At 40.8% G+C, this 16,087-nt stretch overlaps 1 protein-coding gene across 1 annotated transcript in view; it reads right to left on the reverse strand.

Moving 5' to 3' along the window:
- GLDC (glycine decarboxylase) overlaps positions 1 to 16,087 on the reverse strand; it is an 84,166-nt gene that overhangs the window by 39,881 nt on the left and 28,198 nt on the right. The window contains exons 6-15 of the mRNA XM_069576544.1: positions 14,841 to 14,988; positions 14,311 to 14,507; positions 12,524 to 12,620; positions 9,722 to 9,827; positions 8,517 to 8,656; positions 7,366 to 7,446; positions 4,043 to 4,140; positions 3,496 to 3,580; positions 3,281 to 3,322; positions 2,178 to 2,320 (exon numbers count right to left, since the gene is read on the reverse strand). Of these exons, the coding sequence (XP_069432645.1) occupies positions 2,178 to 2,320; positions 3,281 to 3,322; positions 3,496 to 3,580; positions 4,043 to 4,140; positions 7,366 to 7,446; positions 8,517 to 8,656; positions 9,722 to 9,827; positions 12,524 to 12,620; positions 14,311 to 14,507; positions 14,841 to 14,988 (1,137 nt within the window). The remainder of the gene's footprint in view (positions 1 to 2,177; positions 2,321 to 3,280; positions 3,323 to 3,495; positions 3,581 to 4,042; positions 4,141 to 7,365; positions 7,447 to 8,516; positions 8,657 to 9,721; positions 9,828 to 12,523; positions 12,621 to 14,310; positions 14,508 to 14,840; positions 14,989 to 16,087) is intronic.

The following is a 16,087-nucleotide window of genomic DNA, read 5'->3' on the forward strand; positions in this document are numbered from 1 at the left end:
TTAAAAAAATGTTAAAGTGGTCTTGCAAAATAGCTCTCCAATACGATACAGAAGATGTGATCATATTCCATCACTAGAGGGCAGTTTCTTCATTGTCAATAGTTAATTAAGGTATTATTGCCTCACGTGAATTCACTCAGGTTCCTCTCATAAAAAAAATAAAAGCTGCATGATGATGTTTTAATGAAGGTATACTATAACCTGACTTCATAAATGTCAGTTCTGTCCTATTTATGAAATGAGTGGTTCCCAGGCCTGAGCTGGAGACTAGACTCATATGATAAGTCTATAAAAAATCCTGGTGTTCAGCTCCCAGTTCCAGACAGAATCAACATCTTGATGGGGAAAGAGTATGGTGAGGGAAGAGATGCATGCATGGGTTTGAAAGTCTAATATGAAATAGGCTTTGTATCCTTTTATTTGTCACATGCCCTCTTCCTAAAGGGTTTGTATTGTATGGGATATGTTGTTTTCATAAAGTGTATGGCTCTGCTGTTACCTATGTTACCAAAACAGGAGGGAAGGTGTGATAGTATCTGACTAAGATCTGATTACTTTCTGCCTCAGAAAGTGAGCCAATAAATGTCAGTTTTTAAATAATTTGATTTTTTTAATCTTGAAATAGAAATTTGGCATTTCTAACAAGCTTCTAGGTGATGCCAATGCTGTGACTGCTGGTGGAGAAACCACACTGAGCAGTGGGAGGTAGAGAAGCTGGGGGCAGACACAAGATTCCTCTTCTGAAGATATCCTCAGATGTTAACTTACATGTTGATGACATGTCTGCCTGCCTATCTATTCCCATGAAGACAGAAAGACCACAGATCCAGTGTATCCAAGCTGGATATGCATCAGAATCATTTGGTTGCTTCTTACAAGCAAAGATTTTTAGTCTCAACCCCTGAAAACCAGTAGGTCTGGAAGAGGGCCCAGGAATTTATATTTTTTAACAAGTACCCAGGAGATGTTAGGATATCCTTCTGTTTTTGTTGTTGTTGTTGTTGCTGTTGTTGTTTTCATGTTTAAAGGCAAATGTATTCCATTCCTTTCCATGCAAAACATAATAAGGTATCTTATCTTATATGTTTGTTGTTTCTTTTCCAAATCAAGTTTGGAAACTTGATCTGGATTCTCCAAATAAGTTTGGATCCTCCAACCTTGGAGGATCCACTCATCCTCTACAGTAAGCCATCTTATACCATGTTCTGCTAAGCATCTTACATAGGAGAGACTTGCTGACTAGTTAAGAGGTTTGTGCTGGGAGAAGAGCTAATGTCTACTGTCTCTTCTGTTGCCATCAAGCTCACAGAAGGGCCATTGCCAACTTGTGTCAAAAGATGCCTACGGAAGCCATTCAGAGAGTCCATGGCAGGGAGGAAGGTACAGGACGAGCGATTTGCTCTTCTATGATTGGGTCAAGAGTCTCTAAGTTTCCATTAAGTCCTAGTCTCCAAAGCCGTGCATAGTTAGTTACTTCCACTGCATTCTGTGGGAGCAGTCACAAACTTCCACTCAGATACAAGAGGGAATATAGATCCCAGTATTCACTGGGAGCAGTGTCAAAGTCACACTTGACTGGACACTACATTTCCATGAGTTTGCATGTTTTCGAAAATCACTTTTGCTCAAAACTTTTTTATTTTACAGAGGATGAGGCCAGAACAGGGGAAAGGATATTTCAAGGTTGTTGACAGAACAAACTAGGATCCAGACTCTCCCGGTCCTACTAGACTGAGGCATTGCTGCTTATAAGGAGCTCAATTCTGATTCTTAAACTGTAAGGTGGATGTAGTAACTACCTTTCAAAGATGGCCCACAGTGAGCCAGGGTTTTCCACATTCACAACCACATGCTGGACCCCTCCCACATTTAATTTAGGCTGCCCTAAAATGCTCTGGAAGGGATGCTGTGTAACTCCAGAGGCTGAGCCTGAAAAGGCTTGCAGCTTCCACATACTTCCACCTTGGAACACCCCACTTTGAACCCAGACCCAATTCTGTGAGGGAGCTTCGGCAACCACTGGAGAGGTCCACATACTCAACTGGACTCCAAGCCAACAGCCATCACTTCCTGCCCAGCTCTGAGAATGAGGCCACTTTGGATCTTCTAGTCATCCATCCCAGGGGGTATTATACTACAAAAGATAACTGAAAAGACAGAAGAAGAAATCCCTTTACCTGTTAGGCTGGAAAGAGATTTGATCGTAGCCAGTGAGTTCACACAAATCCTTCTCGAGTTCTTGGAAAAGCTGCTGGTATCCTTGAGCTTGTTCCAGAGGCACAAAGGGGTGAATATTTGCAAATTCTTTCCACGTGATAGGCTGAAGAGCAAGAGGAGAAAGCATATGCATATGTATACATTGTAATAATAATAACAATACTAACTTTAATAATGATGATGATGATAGCAATAGCTAACACAAAAATTGCCTACTATGTGTCAGGCACTAATCTAAAATATTTTAAATAAATTCATTCATTTAACTCTTACCACAATCTTATAAAGTAAGTACTATTACTGTCTTCATTGTACAAGTGAGTCACAGTGGCCCCAGAAAGGGCACTTACACAAAAAAATAACCTTTTCCTATTTTTTCAGGAACAAAAAGGCCCCCAAATTGATTTATATCCGTGAAACTCAATGAGTTGTTTCAGGCATGTTTTATTCAAACTCTTGCATAGCACATATATTATTCTTTTTTTTTTCATTAAGCAGAACAAAACACCAACATAAAAGTAAATGGGGAAAATTCTATTACAATATAAAATGATTTTCTGTTCCTGATGTGATTTGTCATATCAGAATAATCCTACAGAAAAAAAGAAACATGCCAGCCTAGTACAGATACTTACCAAACACCACAGAGGGATACAAAACCTTCTGCTGGTACAAGGAATAAATTAAAACCTCAATCTCAACCCTTTTGGCACTGAGAAATGATTTATAGAAAGCTTAATTCCACCTGAGCTTAACAACTACAAATTGATAAAAGCTTTTTACATGGCAGATTTAAAAGAGAGTCTTGTGGGGAGAGGTAGGAAGAGATAAATGCTATATCTTTACTTATTTTAATATTTAAAAATAATTTCAGTCATAAATGCAAATGATCAGGTTGTGATAAAGTTAGGGTTTCTGCCAAGATTGTTTAAGAGTGAGGTAAAGGATTTCTAAAGCAGTTATTAATCACAGTCCCAGTGGCAGCTTCTCTCATTATCTACTTATGCACAAGCCAAGACACTGCCTCTGGTAAGCCCCCTCTTAATAGACGTGACCTACTTACCGTGAGTTCAGATGAACTGTTGAGCTTCATGGTACAGGACCCCTTTAAGAAGCACAGCCAAAGTGTATTACGTTAGTGACTTCCTACGTTCCATCGGATCGGTCCTCCCATCTCCCTGAAAGGCCAACCATTCATCTCTCTTGCAGCATATTAGGTGTGACCCAAAGAGGTGGAATCAGGGTGGGGTGGGGAATGGAAATAAAGGCAATAATTACCAGTGGAATCATGCTATGCACAAGGGAAATGTCCTTGTTTTCCAGTCGCTTCATATATCGGACAATATTTGTTTCTGAGTGATAGCTGTGAACACAGAACACAGGGTTTAGACCAATATAATTAAATAAGAGCCCACACACATCTTTCTAAAAGGTTAAGGTACCCTGAGATCTACCTTCAACATACAGATCTAACTAGGCCATGGGCAACATGCCCACAAAGTATCATAGAGAAGGGCATGGACCATCCCCCACAAACCACAGAGGATTCCCTAGGACAAGAAGCTGCCCATGGGCATGAGAGAAAGCGCTGGAAAGAAGACGATGCTGAGTCCCTGGGTACGATCTTCAGCCTGGCAACCACGCATCCAAACTCCCATCTTCTCAGGAGCAGAATTATGGGTTATGGTGCCCAGGGAGCAGAGCCATCAGGAAATACGATGTGCTTTCTGCCCAGGTTAGAATTGGGATTTAGCAGTTACTCAGGCTGAACCATAACCATTCTCCACTGTGCTCCCAATGCAGAAGTCACACAAGCCACACAAACCTGTTGAACACTTGATGTGTGAGGAATGGGCTAGTCCTCTTGAGGGCAGTCCCTAGAATACCTCTCCGCTCCTCACCCATGCTTTCAGCAACCAGCTCCTGCACGGAGAGATCACAGACACTGAAGGATGGAAATCATGCCTGGAGCCACATGTGAAGCAGGCTTCCGTTAAGCATGTGTTGTGATAGAGCACTGGAAATTCCCTGCCACCCAACCTTCCACCCCTCATCAGCGACATGTGGCATGGAGCAAAGACAGAGGTCAGGGCCATGCAGTGTGGCAATTCTTCAAAACGCCATCTGTAAGTTCCACTGAACTTAGCGACAGTAAATAAAAGCTGTACAATTTTTACTGCCGAAACAAAAGTTGACATCTCCTGCATGTTCCATGAATAATGAAGCAAGTTACAGTAAATTATTTTAAAGGGCTATCTAAAAATTTACCATGATAAAGCTCAAGTAAGGATTCTTACCTGACACTGCTCTTTTGTCTTTGAGAACAATTCTAATAAAATACTAATGTCAAGACTATTCAGTAGGGAAAGGAACAGTCTCTTCCACAAATGATGCTGAGAAAACTGGATATACACATGCAAAAGAATGAAACTGAACCCTTATCTTGCACCATACACAAAAACTAATTCAAAATGGATTAAGGACCTAAATCTACAAGCTAAAACTATGATATCTGGGACTTCCCTGGTGGCCCAGTGGCTAAGACTCCACGTTCCCAATGTAGGGGGCCCAGGTTTGATTTCTGGTCTGGGAACTGAATCCCACATACTGAAGCTAAAGATTCCACATGCCACAACTAAGAACCAGGGTGCCAAAATAAATAAATTAAATATTAAGAAATAAATAAAGAAAATAAAATTATAAAACTCTTAGAAGAAAGTATACAGGCAAATCTGCATGACCCTGGATTTGGCAAAGATGTCTTTATGACACCAAAAGCATAAGCAACACAGAAAAAACAGATAAAAGTGAACTTTTGTGCATTAAATGACACTATCAAGAGAATTAACAGACAACGAACAGAACAGGGGAAATATCTGCAAACCATATGTCTGATAAAATATCTAAAACATATAATTAAATACATGGCTTGCTCCTCATTCTTCTCCAGGCTGATAGAATGGCTCTCTGGAGCCCTCAGTGGGTGTTCCCTAAATTCCTCAAATGCATGGAACAAATACTGATTTAAATTTGATTAAATTTAAATTAAGTGCAGAATTCTAGAGGGAGGATACTTATTCAGTTTTGTTTATTAATTAGTTTAAAAGAGAACAGTGTAATACTTCTTTGATAATTTACATTTGTTTTCTGATTTAAAGTCAGGTCTCACAGAAAACTTAGACAACCAGGACAGCACTGATAAACACTCTGGAACCTATTTCTGCTTCCTTTCATTGATTCATTTAGCAAATATTTATTGAGTGGCTCTTATGCTATAAGCCTTGCAGAGTGTTGTGATTAACACCTTGCTACAGGTGTAGGTAGCTACTGATGCCTCTCTTCTATCTCACAGAATCTCATCCTCACATGTCTGCTATTTCATCATTTTATTTTTATTTTTTTAATTGATTTTTTAAATTTAAATTGTATTTTTTACTTTACAATACTGTATTGGTTTTGCCATGCATTGACATGAATCCACCACAGGTGTACGTGAGTTCCCAACCCTAAACTCCCCTCCCACCACCCTCCCCATATCATCTTTCTGGGTCATCCCAGTGCACCAGCCCCAAGCATCCTGTATCCTGTATCGAACCTAGACTAGTGATTCGTTTCTTACAGGATAGTATACATGTTTCAATGCCATTCTCCCAAATCATCCCACCCTCTCCCTCTCCCACAGAGTCCAAAAGTCTGTTCTGTACATCTGTGTCTCTTTTGCTGTCTCGCATACAGGGTTATCGTTACCATCATTCTAAATTCCATATATATGTGTTAGTATACTGTATTGGTGTTGTTCTTTCTGGCTTACTTCACTCTGTATAATCGGCTCCAATTTCATCCACCTCATTAGAACTGATTCAAATGTATTCTTTTTAATGGCTGAGTAATACTCTATTGTGTATATGTACCACAGCTTTCTTATCCATTCATCTGCTGTTGGACATCTAGGTTGCTTCCATGTCCTGGCCATTATAAACAGTGCTGCAATGAACACTGGGGTACACGTGTCTCTTTCAATTCTGGTTTCCTCGGTGTGTATGCCCAGCAGTGGGATTGCTGGGTCATAAGGCAGTTCTATTTGTAGTTTTTTAAGGAATCTCCACACTGTTCTCCATAGTGGCTGTACTAGTTTGCATTCTCACCAACAGTGTAAGAGGGTTCCCTTTTCTCCACACCCTCTCCAGCATTTATTGCTTGTGGACTTTTGGATCACAGCCATTCTGACTGGTGTGAAATATTTCATCATTTTAGAAACCAACTCAGTCACACCACACTGCTTCTAGTTCTCATGTAATCTCTCTCCTCCTAGCCTCTGTGGCTGCTTTTCCCAGCATCTGGAACACCTGTAGCTCCATCCTCCTCCTCTGCAATTGTGTCTGGATAGCTCCTCATCTTTCAGGTCTCCACTTGAGAGAATTTCTTGAGTCTTAGTAAGAAGCCCCTCCTCTGTGCTCATCACAGACAGTGCCCATCATAATACCTCACCTAGACTGCATTCTTGCACTTGTTCAGATCCTCACTAGACTAGAAGCTCCATAAAGGCAGGAAATGTGTCTGATTAGTACTATCCTGGGGACATAATGACTTCCCGGTGACTCAGACAGTAAAGCGTCTGCCTACAATGCGGGACACCTGGGTTCGATCCCTGGGTTGGAAAGATCCCCTGGAGAAGGAAATGGCAACCCACTCCAGTACTCTTGCCTGGAAAATCCCATGGACAGAGGAGCCTGTAGGCTACAGTCCATGGGGCTGCGAAGAGTCAGACACGACTTCACTTTCACTTTCACTTTGTGGATGTAACACATATTAACGACCTGGCACATATTAGGCCAGTTTTCCCAGAATCAACATAACCAAGATGTAAGTGTTATGAAATGTTGTATTAGGAATAGCTTCAATTAAGTACAGTTAACAGTCCTTCCAACTAACCTGGCTAATTAGTCCTGGCTGGGGCCCAGAGCAGTGACCTCTAACTATCAGCAGTCACAGGAACAAGAGAAAATCAGTAGTTTAATTTTAACAGCAGGCCACCAAGGTCACTCCTGGGCCCCTTCTCCCTCACAACTCAGGCCCACAAGAGGCAAGGCCACCTCTGACACCTCCCCAAACAGTCCTTATGAGGAGTGTGTATTTTAATTTACTTACTGCAGACGACTCACAGCCGAAGATCCACAACAAGTCATCCAGATCTTTTTCACCGACTGTTTCATCAAGAGAAATACCAAGCTGTAGAAATGAAAATATCAGCTCTAAATGCCAGGATCAGGGCTGGCATAAAAAGGAATACATCTGAGGAAGCTGTAGTGAGGTGGGTGAACTTTAGGAGACTGTCTTACAGAATGAAGTAAGTCAGAAAGAGAAAAATAAGTATCTTATATTAACGCATATACATGGAATTTAGAAAAATGGTTGTGATAAACCTCTTTTCAGGGTAGGAATACAGATGCAGACTAGAGAATGGGCTTGTAGACACAGAGCGGGAAGGAGAGGGCGGGATGAGTGGAGAGAGGAGCTCTGACAGGTATACACTACAGCGTCTAAAATAGGTAACTAGTGGGAAGATGCTGTATAGCATAGGGAACTCAGCTCAGTGCTCTGTGATGGTCTAGAGGGGAGGGATGGCGGGGTGAGGTGGGAGGGAGGCTCACGGGGGTGGGGATATATATATACTTATGGCTGATTCATGTTGCTATACAGCAGAAGCCAACACAACATTGTAAATCAATTATCCTCCAGTTAAAAATAAGCTTTAAAAAAAGAACTGAACACACACACACACACAAATCAGGGCTGAAACTCTAATAAGAGAAGTCCAAGGGGAGAAAGTGCTGGACAAAACTCTCCGTTGTTCTAAAAAAACAGAATATCATTATGTCCAGGTGGACTCTCGGGCAAAGCAGGCTAGTCCAGTCCCAAACTTCACAAGATTCAGAGTTTTACAGCCACATCTGAACTCTGACAGGGGCACCCCTTTTGGTATTAGATAAGCTCACCATTTTCTTCCCTTAACTTGTCTCATCTTATTGCTTATCATATTGTGAATAAAGGAGTAATATGAGCAAAATACGTGCCTAAAAGTTCCATGTATGAAAACACAACACCTTAAGGAAAGTTGACAATGAATCACCACTTAAAAAGTCACAGCATTCCAAACTGGAAATGAAAATTGTTTACAAAGAGACAGATTGCACCCAAAGGTCCAATACTGAGATCTTTTTTAAATAAAAAGATATTTTAATGAGAAAAGTCATGAAAATTTATAGAATTTGTAAAATGAAACTGAAAGTTTGACTTACTGTGCCATCCTCAAAGAGCCGAATATTTATTTGTCGCTGAGCGGCCCTGCCCAAGACCTCCTTCGCTGAGCAGCCACACTGAATCTTCAAAGTGTCAAAGAACAGGTCATGCTGGAGTTGGTGCCCTGCTCGCTTGAGACCTAGACAAAACAGGAGAGCCACCAGTCTCTACAGAGAAACCTGACCCTCTGCCCCGTACATCTCACAGAGAAGTGGAGAGGTAAGTCCTACTACAGTCTGTTCCTGGTCCTACCCAGAGTTTTGGTTGCTGCTTTCAAATTTTAAAAAATTAAATATTTATTATTATGCTGTGGAGAGTTGTGAAATACATTTTAAAATGGAGGGGAAATCACCATAATTACCCTATACTAATAACTAATGGTTACTTTTTGGTACAGATTCCTCTGTACCAGATTCCTCCCAGATTCCTCTGCACAGATTCCTCCCAGAAGGGTGTTTATGTATGTGTGTCTATTTGTAATATATCACATATATATATATACTTCTTTATCCTGAAAAAAATATTTAACATATCATGAACACTTGGCTTTTCAACAGATCAAAACCTCCATCATTATTTTTAATGGCTATATAATATTCAAACTTAAATTATGTACCATAATTTTAACTAATTACTTAGTACTGGACATTTAGGCTATTTCCAAGATGTAATATTGCAAACAATGTTTCTGTGGACACCCGTTACAACCTTATCTGATTATTTCCTTTGGAAACATTCCTAGAATTTCTGGACCAAATTGTAGGCACTTTTTGATACAAATTGTTTAAGTGCCCTCATAAAAATGATACCAATATCAGTATTCTTTTTTAATCTTTGCCAATGTGATGGGAGAAACACTATTTTATTCTTTCAATTTACATTTATTTGGTTAATAGTGAGGTTGAAATTATGTATGTTCATTTGTATGCTTTCTTTTAAAATTACATTTAATGTCCTTTGCTCAGTTTTTTCTCAGGGTGTTCATCCTTCGTGTATATAGGGTCGAGGGGACTGAGCAAAAGCTCAGTATACTAAATATATTAACGCTCAGTCAATCATAGATGCTGAAAATAATCTTCCCCGGTTTTTATCTGACTTTTAATTTTGCATGTGACATTGGACATGCAGTGAATTTTAAATTTTACTTATTCACAATTATCAGTCTTGTTACAACCAAAATTTTTAAAATAGACAACTGACTCACCTTCAGACAAAATCAAAGTGGCATTATGTACCCTCCTAGCAATATGTTCCAGCCCATGGGACCCATGGTAGATTGCAAACATCACAGCCATATTCGCCAAGAGAGCCTAAACAAAGAGCATTTAAAGAATGATGTTCAGCAATGTGATAGAAGACAGATACTGAAACTGAAAACAGGGAGTAAGCAAAATGACCAGACTTCCTGCCTTCTCTATGCAGTTGGGAACCATTTATAACCTGCCTGGCCATCTGAGGGAAAAAAAACAGCACCTAAGGCACCTTAGAGTCACTACACTAAACCTTTGAATGTGACCGTTAATAAGAGGTTTCATTCATGCAACATAATTTTGTCACTTGTAAAGAGGCAATCACTGTCATCAGATATGCGATATTTAACACTGGAAAACAGTGGAACAAAGACCTCAGGGGAAAAAAGTGAGATCTAAGAATTTTAGGCTCAATAAAATGGTTCTTCAAAGATAAAAGCAACAAAAATTTTCAAACACACAAGAACTCAGGGAGAATGATTCTCTTGAAGTCTCAAATAAAGCACTAAAAACTGAATTGCAGCCAACCAAGAGGTGAATGGTAAATTAACAGCAAAGGACCACCAAAGACAAAAATGCAGGCCACAGAGGATAAAACCAAAATAAGAAAGCAGGAGATACAGTAGAAAGGGAAAACCAGAACCTATGGCTTATTTCCTGCTGACAGTAAGGTCACCTTCTCAGGTAAGTTATCTCTTTTGACTGTTGATTGAGGTTTCACAGAAGTACTTACAGGGGTATATCCTAGTGTGATACAAAATGGGAAAGAACAGCATTGAATCTCTCAGAGATTCGGGGAAGGAGTCCAGCATAGGGAGCAAGGAAGGGACCACTGTGATAGCACCTTGGATCATGGAGAAGGATAAATCGAGGGTGGCCTGGGTCAGATACCAAAATGAGTGCCAACTTGGGGGAAAATAATGGAGGCCCACCTCCTGTTTCTCCTCCTTCTGGCTCTATCTCTCCCTGTTTACCTTCTAACCATGCAATATCATCCATGGTATCTGGTTCAAACAGGTGAGGTCAGAGATTCCTCACCTGCTTTAGTCCATTTGATTCTCCCACATCTCCTAATGTCTCATCGGTCCAGCATCACAGTCTTTCTGAAGTTTCCAGTCCCACTAACATGACCTTTGTGCTAACATACTAGGTCAGCAGTTCAAGATTCACATTTATGGCCAATCACCCCAAGGAGGGAAGGGGCCCTTCACGAAGTAGAAACACTACTCAGCTGAGAAACACAGCGCTTTGAAGTTGGATGATGTTCAGTATCAGATCTGTTGTGTTAGGTACACTTTTCCTCTGTGAGGCTGCTAGAAGGAATATCTCTGTGGCAACTGCTGAACAAGAAAGAGTTCTTGAAAAATGCCAGAAAGTGAAATCAGAATCAGTAAAGAAAATGAGGAAAAGAAGACATCAGAGAACACAGCAGTAGGCTTTCTTGGACCAAATCCCAGAGAGAGTTCAGACACTCTTGTGGACTCCATGTAACAATTAGAAATAAATACAGAGGAACCACAACACCTTACAGCTATGGAGAGTGCATTTCTGAAGTAAAACATCCATAGAATAGAGTATCATGGCTTGTGGCTATGCTGCCTGGAAATAAAAACTCAGGCTAGAGTTCACAGAATACTCTGGAAATCTCTCATCACAGAAGTCTTGTGGAGGTTGATTCATGTTCCTTTTTAAACTAGAGATCATGAACTAGAAGAAAAAAAGGAAGTAGGAACATAACTTCTGTTCACTGTAGACAGCTCAAGTTAACATGGAAAATTAATTCAAGCCTTGAAGCAAAAAACCCTTAGTGTACTTAGTGATCAGAGATCACAACCATTCAAAGTTGTGTCCGACTCTTTGAAACCCAATGGACGGTAGCCCGCCAGGATCCTCTGTCCATGGGATTCCTTAGGCAAGAATACTGGAATGGGTAGCCATTTCCTTCTCCAGGAAATCTTCCTGACCCAGGGATTGAATCTGCATTTCCTGAACTGGAAGGCAGATTCTTTACTGCTGAGCCACCAGGGAAGACGCAGAACAAGCTATAAGAAGACCTTATTGTCGACTGCATCCCTGGAGAGGCTTTCTAAAGTCTGGTGGTGGTATGTGAGCCAATGCCCCGAGGGAGAAGAACACTGTACTGCCTGCTGAGTTATCTACAAGATCTTTTTCTCTGGCCCTGAATAGAAGAGATGAACCTAAAATGGATCATATGCTCAGGTGTGGTCCTCTGCCTGATCCTAGGAATTGGCTGAGTGTCAATGAATACTGCTCCCTCTAACCTGAGCTCTTGGGCGATGTTCAAGTAACTCCTCCTCTCTCATCCCATCTGTTTCAGGAATACCTCTCATGAGTTCTCAGTAAGAATACCCCATGACCACCACTGACTGGCCAATCTAAACCATCCCCTCAATATAGTCTCCTCAAGTATCTTTACTCGCCTTCTTCACACTAACCTGGAGTGCCTCCATCTCAGCCTTAAGAGAATTACCACGCATAACAGATCTGCCCTGCAGCCAAGAATTCCAGAGACCCTAATGGGTGACGTATGTACATACACGGAACCCCAGTAAAAGACAAGACTGGCATTCTGACAAGACCACAAGGCTTCTCTACCAACAAGATCTTGTCATTTCTGGTGTGCCAGCTGCTCGGCAGATGATGAATGAATGAAATAACAACTCAGTAAAATGAATAAGTAGGTCATTTCTGTAGACTGTAAGGCATTCAGTGAGCAGGTCAGGTTTGTGATCCACCTGAGCTGTACAGATGTTGCTGGTAGCCTTGTCTCTCCGGATGTGTTGCTCCCTGGTTTGAAGAGCCAGACGATACACTTCTTTTCCACTGACATCTCTGGACCAAGAATAAAACGTTCAGTCAGCACAGATCATCACAGTACTGAGAGTTGCCATAAACAGAACTGCTTCTTTCCTTCCCACCTTGAAGTGAATTCAGCAATGTTACTTAGGTGCTAGTCCATAAAGAGCAATTTCCAAACTATCTTCTTCCAAATGGGACTACTAATTTTCAGTTTGCACCCTGAGGAATTGAGGCACTGAGATATATACAATAAGTTGGAAAACTTAAAAGAAAATTTCCCAGTAATCTCCCAGCCTAAAATAATGATGATAATTGAAGATTAAACTCCACTCTGAGCTTCTTTAGGAGACTCAGAGAACAGGGAAATACTGGACAAGGGAAACAATTTTTATACCAGAAATCTGAGCAACTATGTGGTTATAAAGTTAATAACCTTACCACTTGTCTCTAGTAAAATCCCTTCTTTCTTAATGCAATTAAAAATCTAGATAAACACAGAGATTCAGCAGTCTTATCTTCTATTTCATCAACTCTTTGGTCCACTTTCCAAAAAGGTCGGAATTTCAACACAAAAATCAGAAGATAGTAATTGATATATGAAATTATTTTAAAATCAGAAAAACCTCTGCCTCATCTCATCTGGTGAAGAGAGATCATTGAAAGAAGCTAATGTAAAAATACCTAAAGAAAATATCATTTTTACATTAAAAAGCAAAGTGCCTTTTGCTATCATGTGACAAAATGAAAGTATTTCAGAACTTCTCATCATCATCACATCAGCACTAATCTAGACTATTCACTTACTTACATTAATAGTCCAATTTTTATGAAAGGTCAAAAATAATATGTAAATCTCCACAGTAATAATCATGGCACTCAGCTAAGTTCTTAACCTGATGATCTTTAGCTGTGAGAAGCACCCGATAAAGTATATTTGGAGGGACTTCCCTGGTGGTCCAGTGGTTAAGAATTTGCCTTGCAATGCAGAGGACTTGGGCTCAATCCCTGGTTGGCGAACTAAGATCCCACGTGCCATGGAGCAACTAAACCCATGCACCACAACTACTGACCCCACGCGCTGCAACAAGATCCCACGTGACACTACTGAAGATCCCGTGCCGCAACTAAGACTCGATGCAACCAAATACACAAATAGATAGAGCTGAAACACTTTAGAAGGAAGTACATTTGGAAATTACTCAAATAGCCGAGGGGCAAGCCTCTAGGAAACAATGTGGGTCACACTCAGTGTGTGCATAACAGTCTCTTACTGCACTTGTCTTTACACAGCCACATGGCAAGCTAATCCTTTCAAGAAAGAGACTAGTTAGATATAGAACACACCTAAAATATTCAGTCTTTCATCAACCTAAATAAATTCATTTCCATAACTTCAGTACAAATGTGTTATGCATTGCATGCATGCTTTTCCAAATATGCACAAATTCATGGCATTTGAGAAAAGGTACATGGCATTTGAGGGCTAAATATAGGAGAATGGTGTGTGTGTGTTGGGACGGGTTAAGGGGTAGATAGGGCATTGATACCCCAAACATTAGTATCCTAAATATACTCTTTCTTCTGACTCTATGTTCTATATTTCCTTAACTGACCCAAAATGACCCTGTTAAATTCCAAGAGATATCAACAACCTTTGTGAGCAAGAGAAGGAGCAGGGAAAACCACAACCACAGTAAAAGGGAAGAAGCATGAGCTGCTTTACCTTGTTACCCCCACCATTCTTCCAGGCATCATCCTCACCAAGTTTTCCCTGACAGCAAAAAAGGCTGCATGTGGTCCACCATAGCCCAGTGGCACCCCAAATCTCTGTGAGCTGCCCAGGGCGATGTCTACCCCAAATTCTCCAGGAGGTCTCAGGATGCACAGAGCTAAAAGGTCAGTAGCACAGCAGGCCAAGCTCTAGAAAGGAAATAAGAGAAAATGGAAAAGGTTGTGGCCTTCCCTGAGAATAGTGGGAGGGTATCAAATTATCTCCATTACAGGCAGACTGGCAGAGTTGGTTTGTACCCTGTGAAATGTGTTTATTCATTCATTCATTTAAAATATTTACTGTCTACTATGTGCCAAGAGCCAGTGAAGAAAACAAACTTGAAGAAAGGAGGTAGGAAGGAGGCAGCTTTACCATACTAGGTGATAACAGTGTGGAAATTAAAACACACCAAAAACAATAACAATAATCATTCAAAGTTGAGACATTCCTCCATGGACCCCCACAAGGAAAGGTTCTCCTACCCCGGCCTCGTGGGCTCTCTCCACGAGCTCTGTGAAGTCCTCCACCTTCCCCTCAGTGTCTGGGTACTGGAACAGCACTCCACTGACATCTTTACCGCTGAAGTCCATTTCATGGGGTAACTTTAGCTCAATGAGGACTCCAGAATACCTGGAAAGACAAAGAACGACCATGTTTTGGTTTACAGGGAAAATCAAATTACCTACAGTTTCTTCTCCGTGACAGACATTCCTATTCGGTGTCTTCCTCAGTGCCCCACTGCCTACCCCATCCCAACATGATCACATACACCCCCATTCCACACCTAGCTCTTCAGTACTAACGGTGCTTCTCATCTAACAGCTCAGCTTGTTTCTCTCTTCTATCCTTCTGCTCCTCTCCCCCTTTCCTATCAGAACATGCTCCTGGGACAAGAGCAGGAACATGCCTTCTTATGGCTATAGAACCAATACCAGTAATGGAAGAATCGTCGCTACCTTGACCTTAGATGGGTCTTAGTGAAACTGAATGTCTCTCAGTCGTGTCCGACTCTTCACGACCGCATGGACTGTAAAGTCCATGGAATTCTCCAGGCCAGAATACTGGGTAGCCTTTCCCTTCTCCAGGGGATCTTCCCAACCCAGAGATCGAACCCAGGTCTCCCGCATTGCAGATAGATTATTTACCAGCTGAGCCAAATGGGCCTTAGGTGAATGGAAATCTCGGTAAGACACGGAAGAAAATCTTCCTTAGTTCTTGTAACTATCTAATTTCTATCATGTTAGAGAACCACTTCTGAAGGAATGGTGGTATGGGTTCAGGGGAAAAGCTTTCACAAGGAAAAAGCAAATAAACACACCCACATGTGGCAGCTGTGCTGTGTTTGTTTTATTTGATTACAGCAATTTAAAAAAATGTGCTTTCATCGACATTGTACTAACCTAGGTATTATGCAGATTCCTAGGAGCCACGTTTGTAGGAATTTAACAGGAGCCATGTTTGTAGGAGTATATACAAAATTAGGACAGTGTGTGAGAGTTCCACTTTTAGTCTGTGCTTTTCAAACTTTTCAAAACACTGTTGAAATTATTTTGATATTCTTAATCTTCTTTTTACAAAAAGACAAAACAATGTGGTAACTTAATAAAAGACAAAGGCAATCAAATCCACTGTGTATTTTCCCCTGAATTCTGACACAGTTAACTTACCAGTAAGATCATGGGAAGCAAGTGGGAGGGAAAATAAAACTCAACAACCCCAATTTAAACCA

Source organism: Ovis canadensis, chromosome 2, assembly GCF_042477335.2.
Source record: "Ovis canadensis isolate MfBH-ARS-UI-01 breed Bighorn chromosome 2, ARS-UI_OviCan_v2, whole genome shotgun sequence".
NCBI classification, from domain to species: Eukaryota; Metazoa; Chordata; class Mammalia; order Artiodactyla; family Bovidae; genus Ovis; species Ovis canadensis.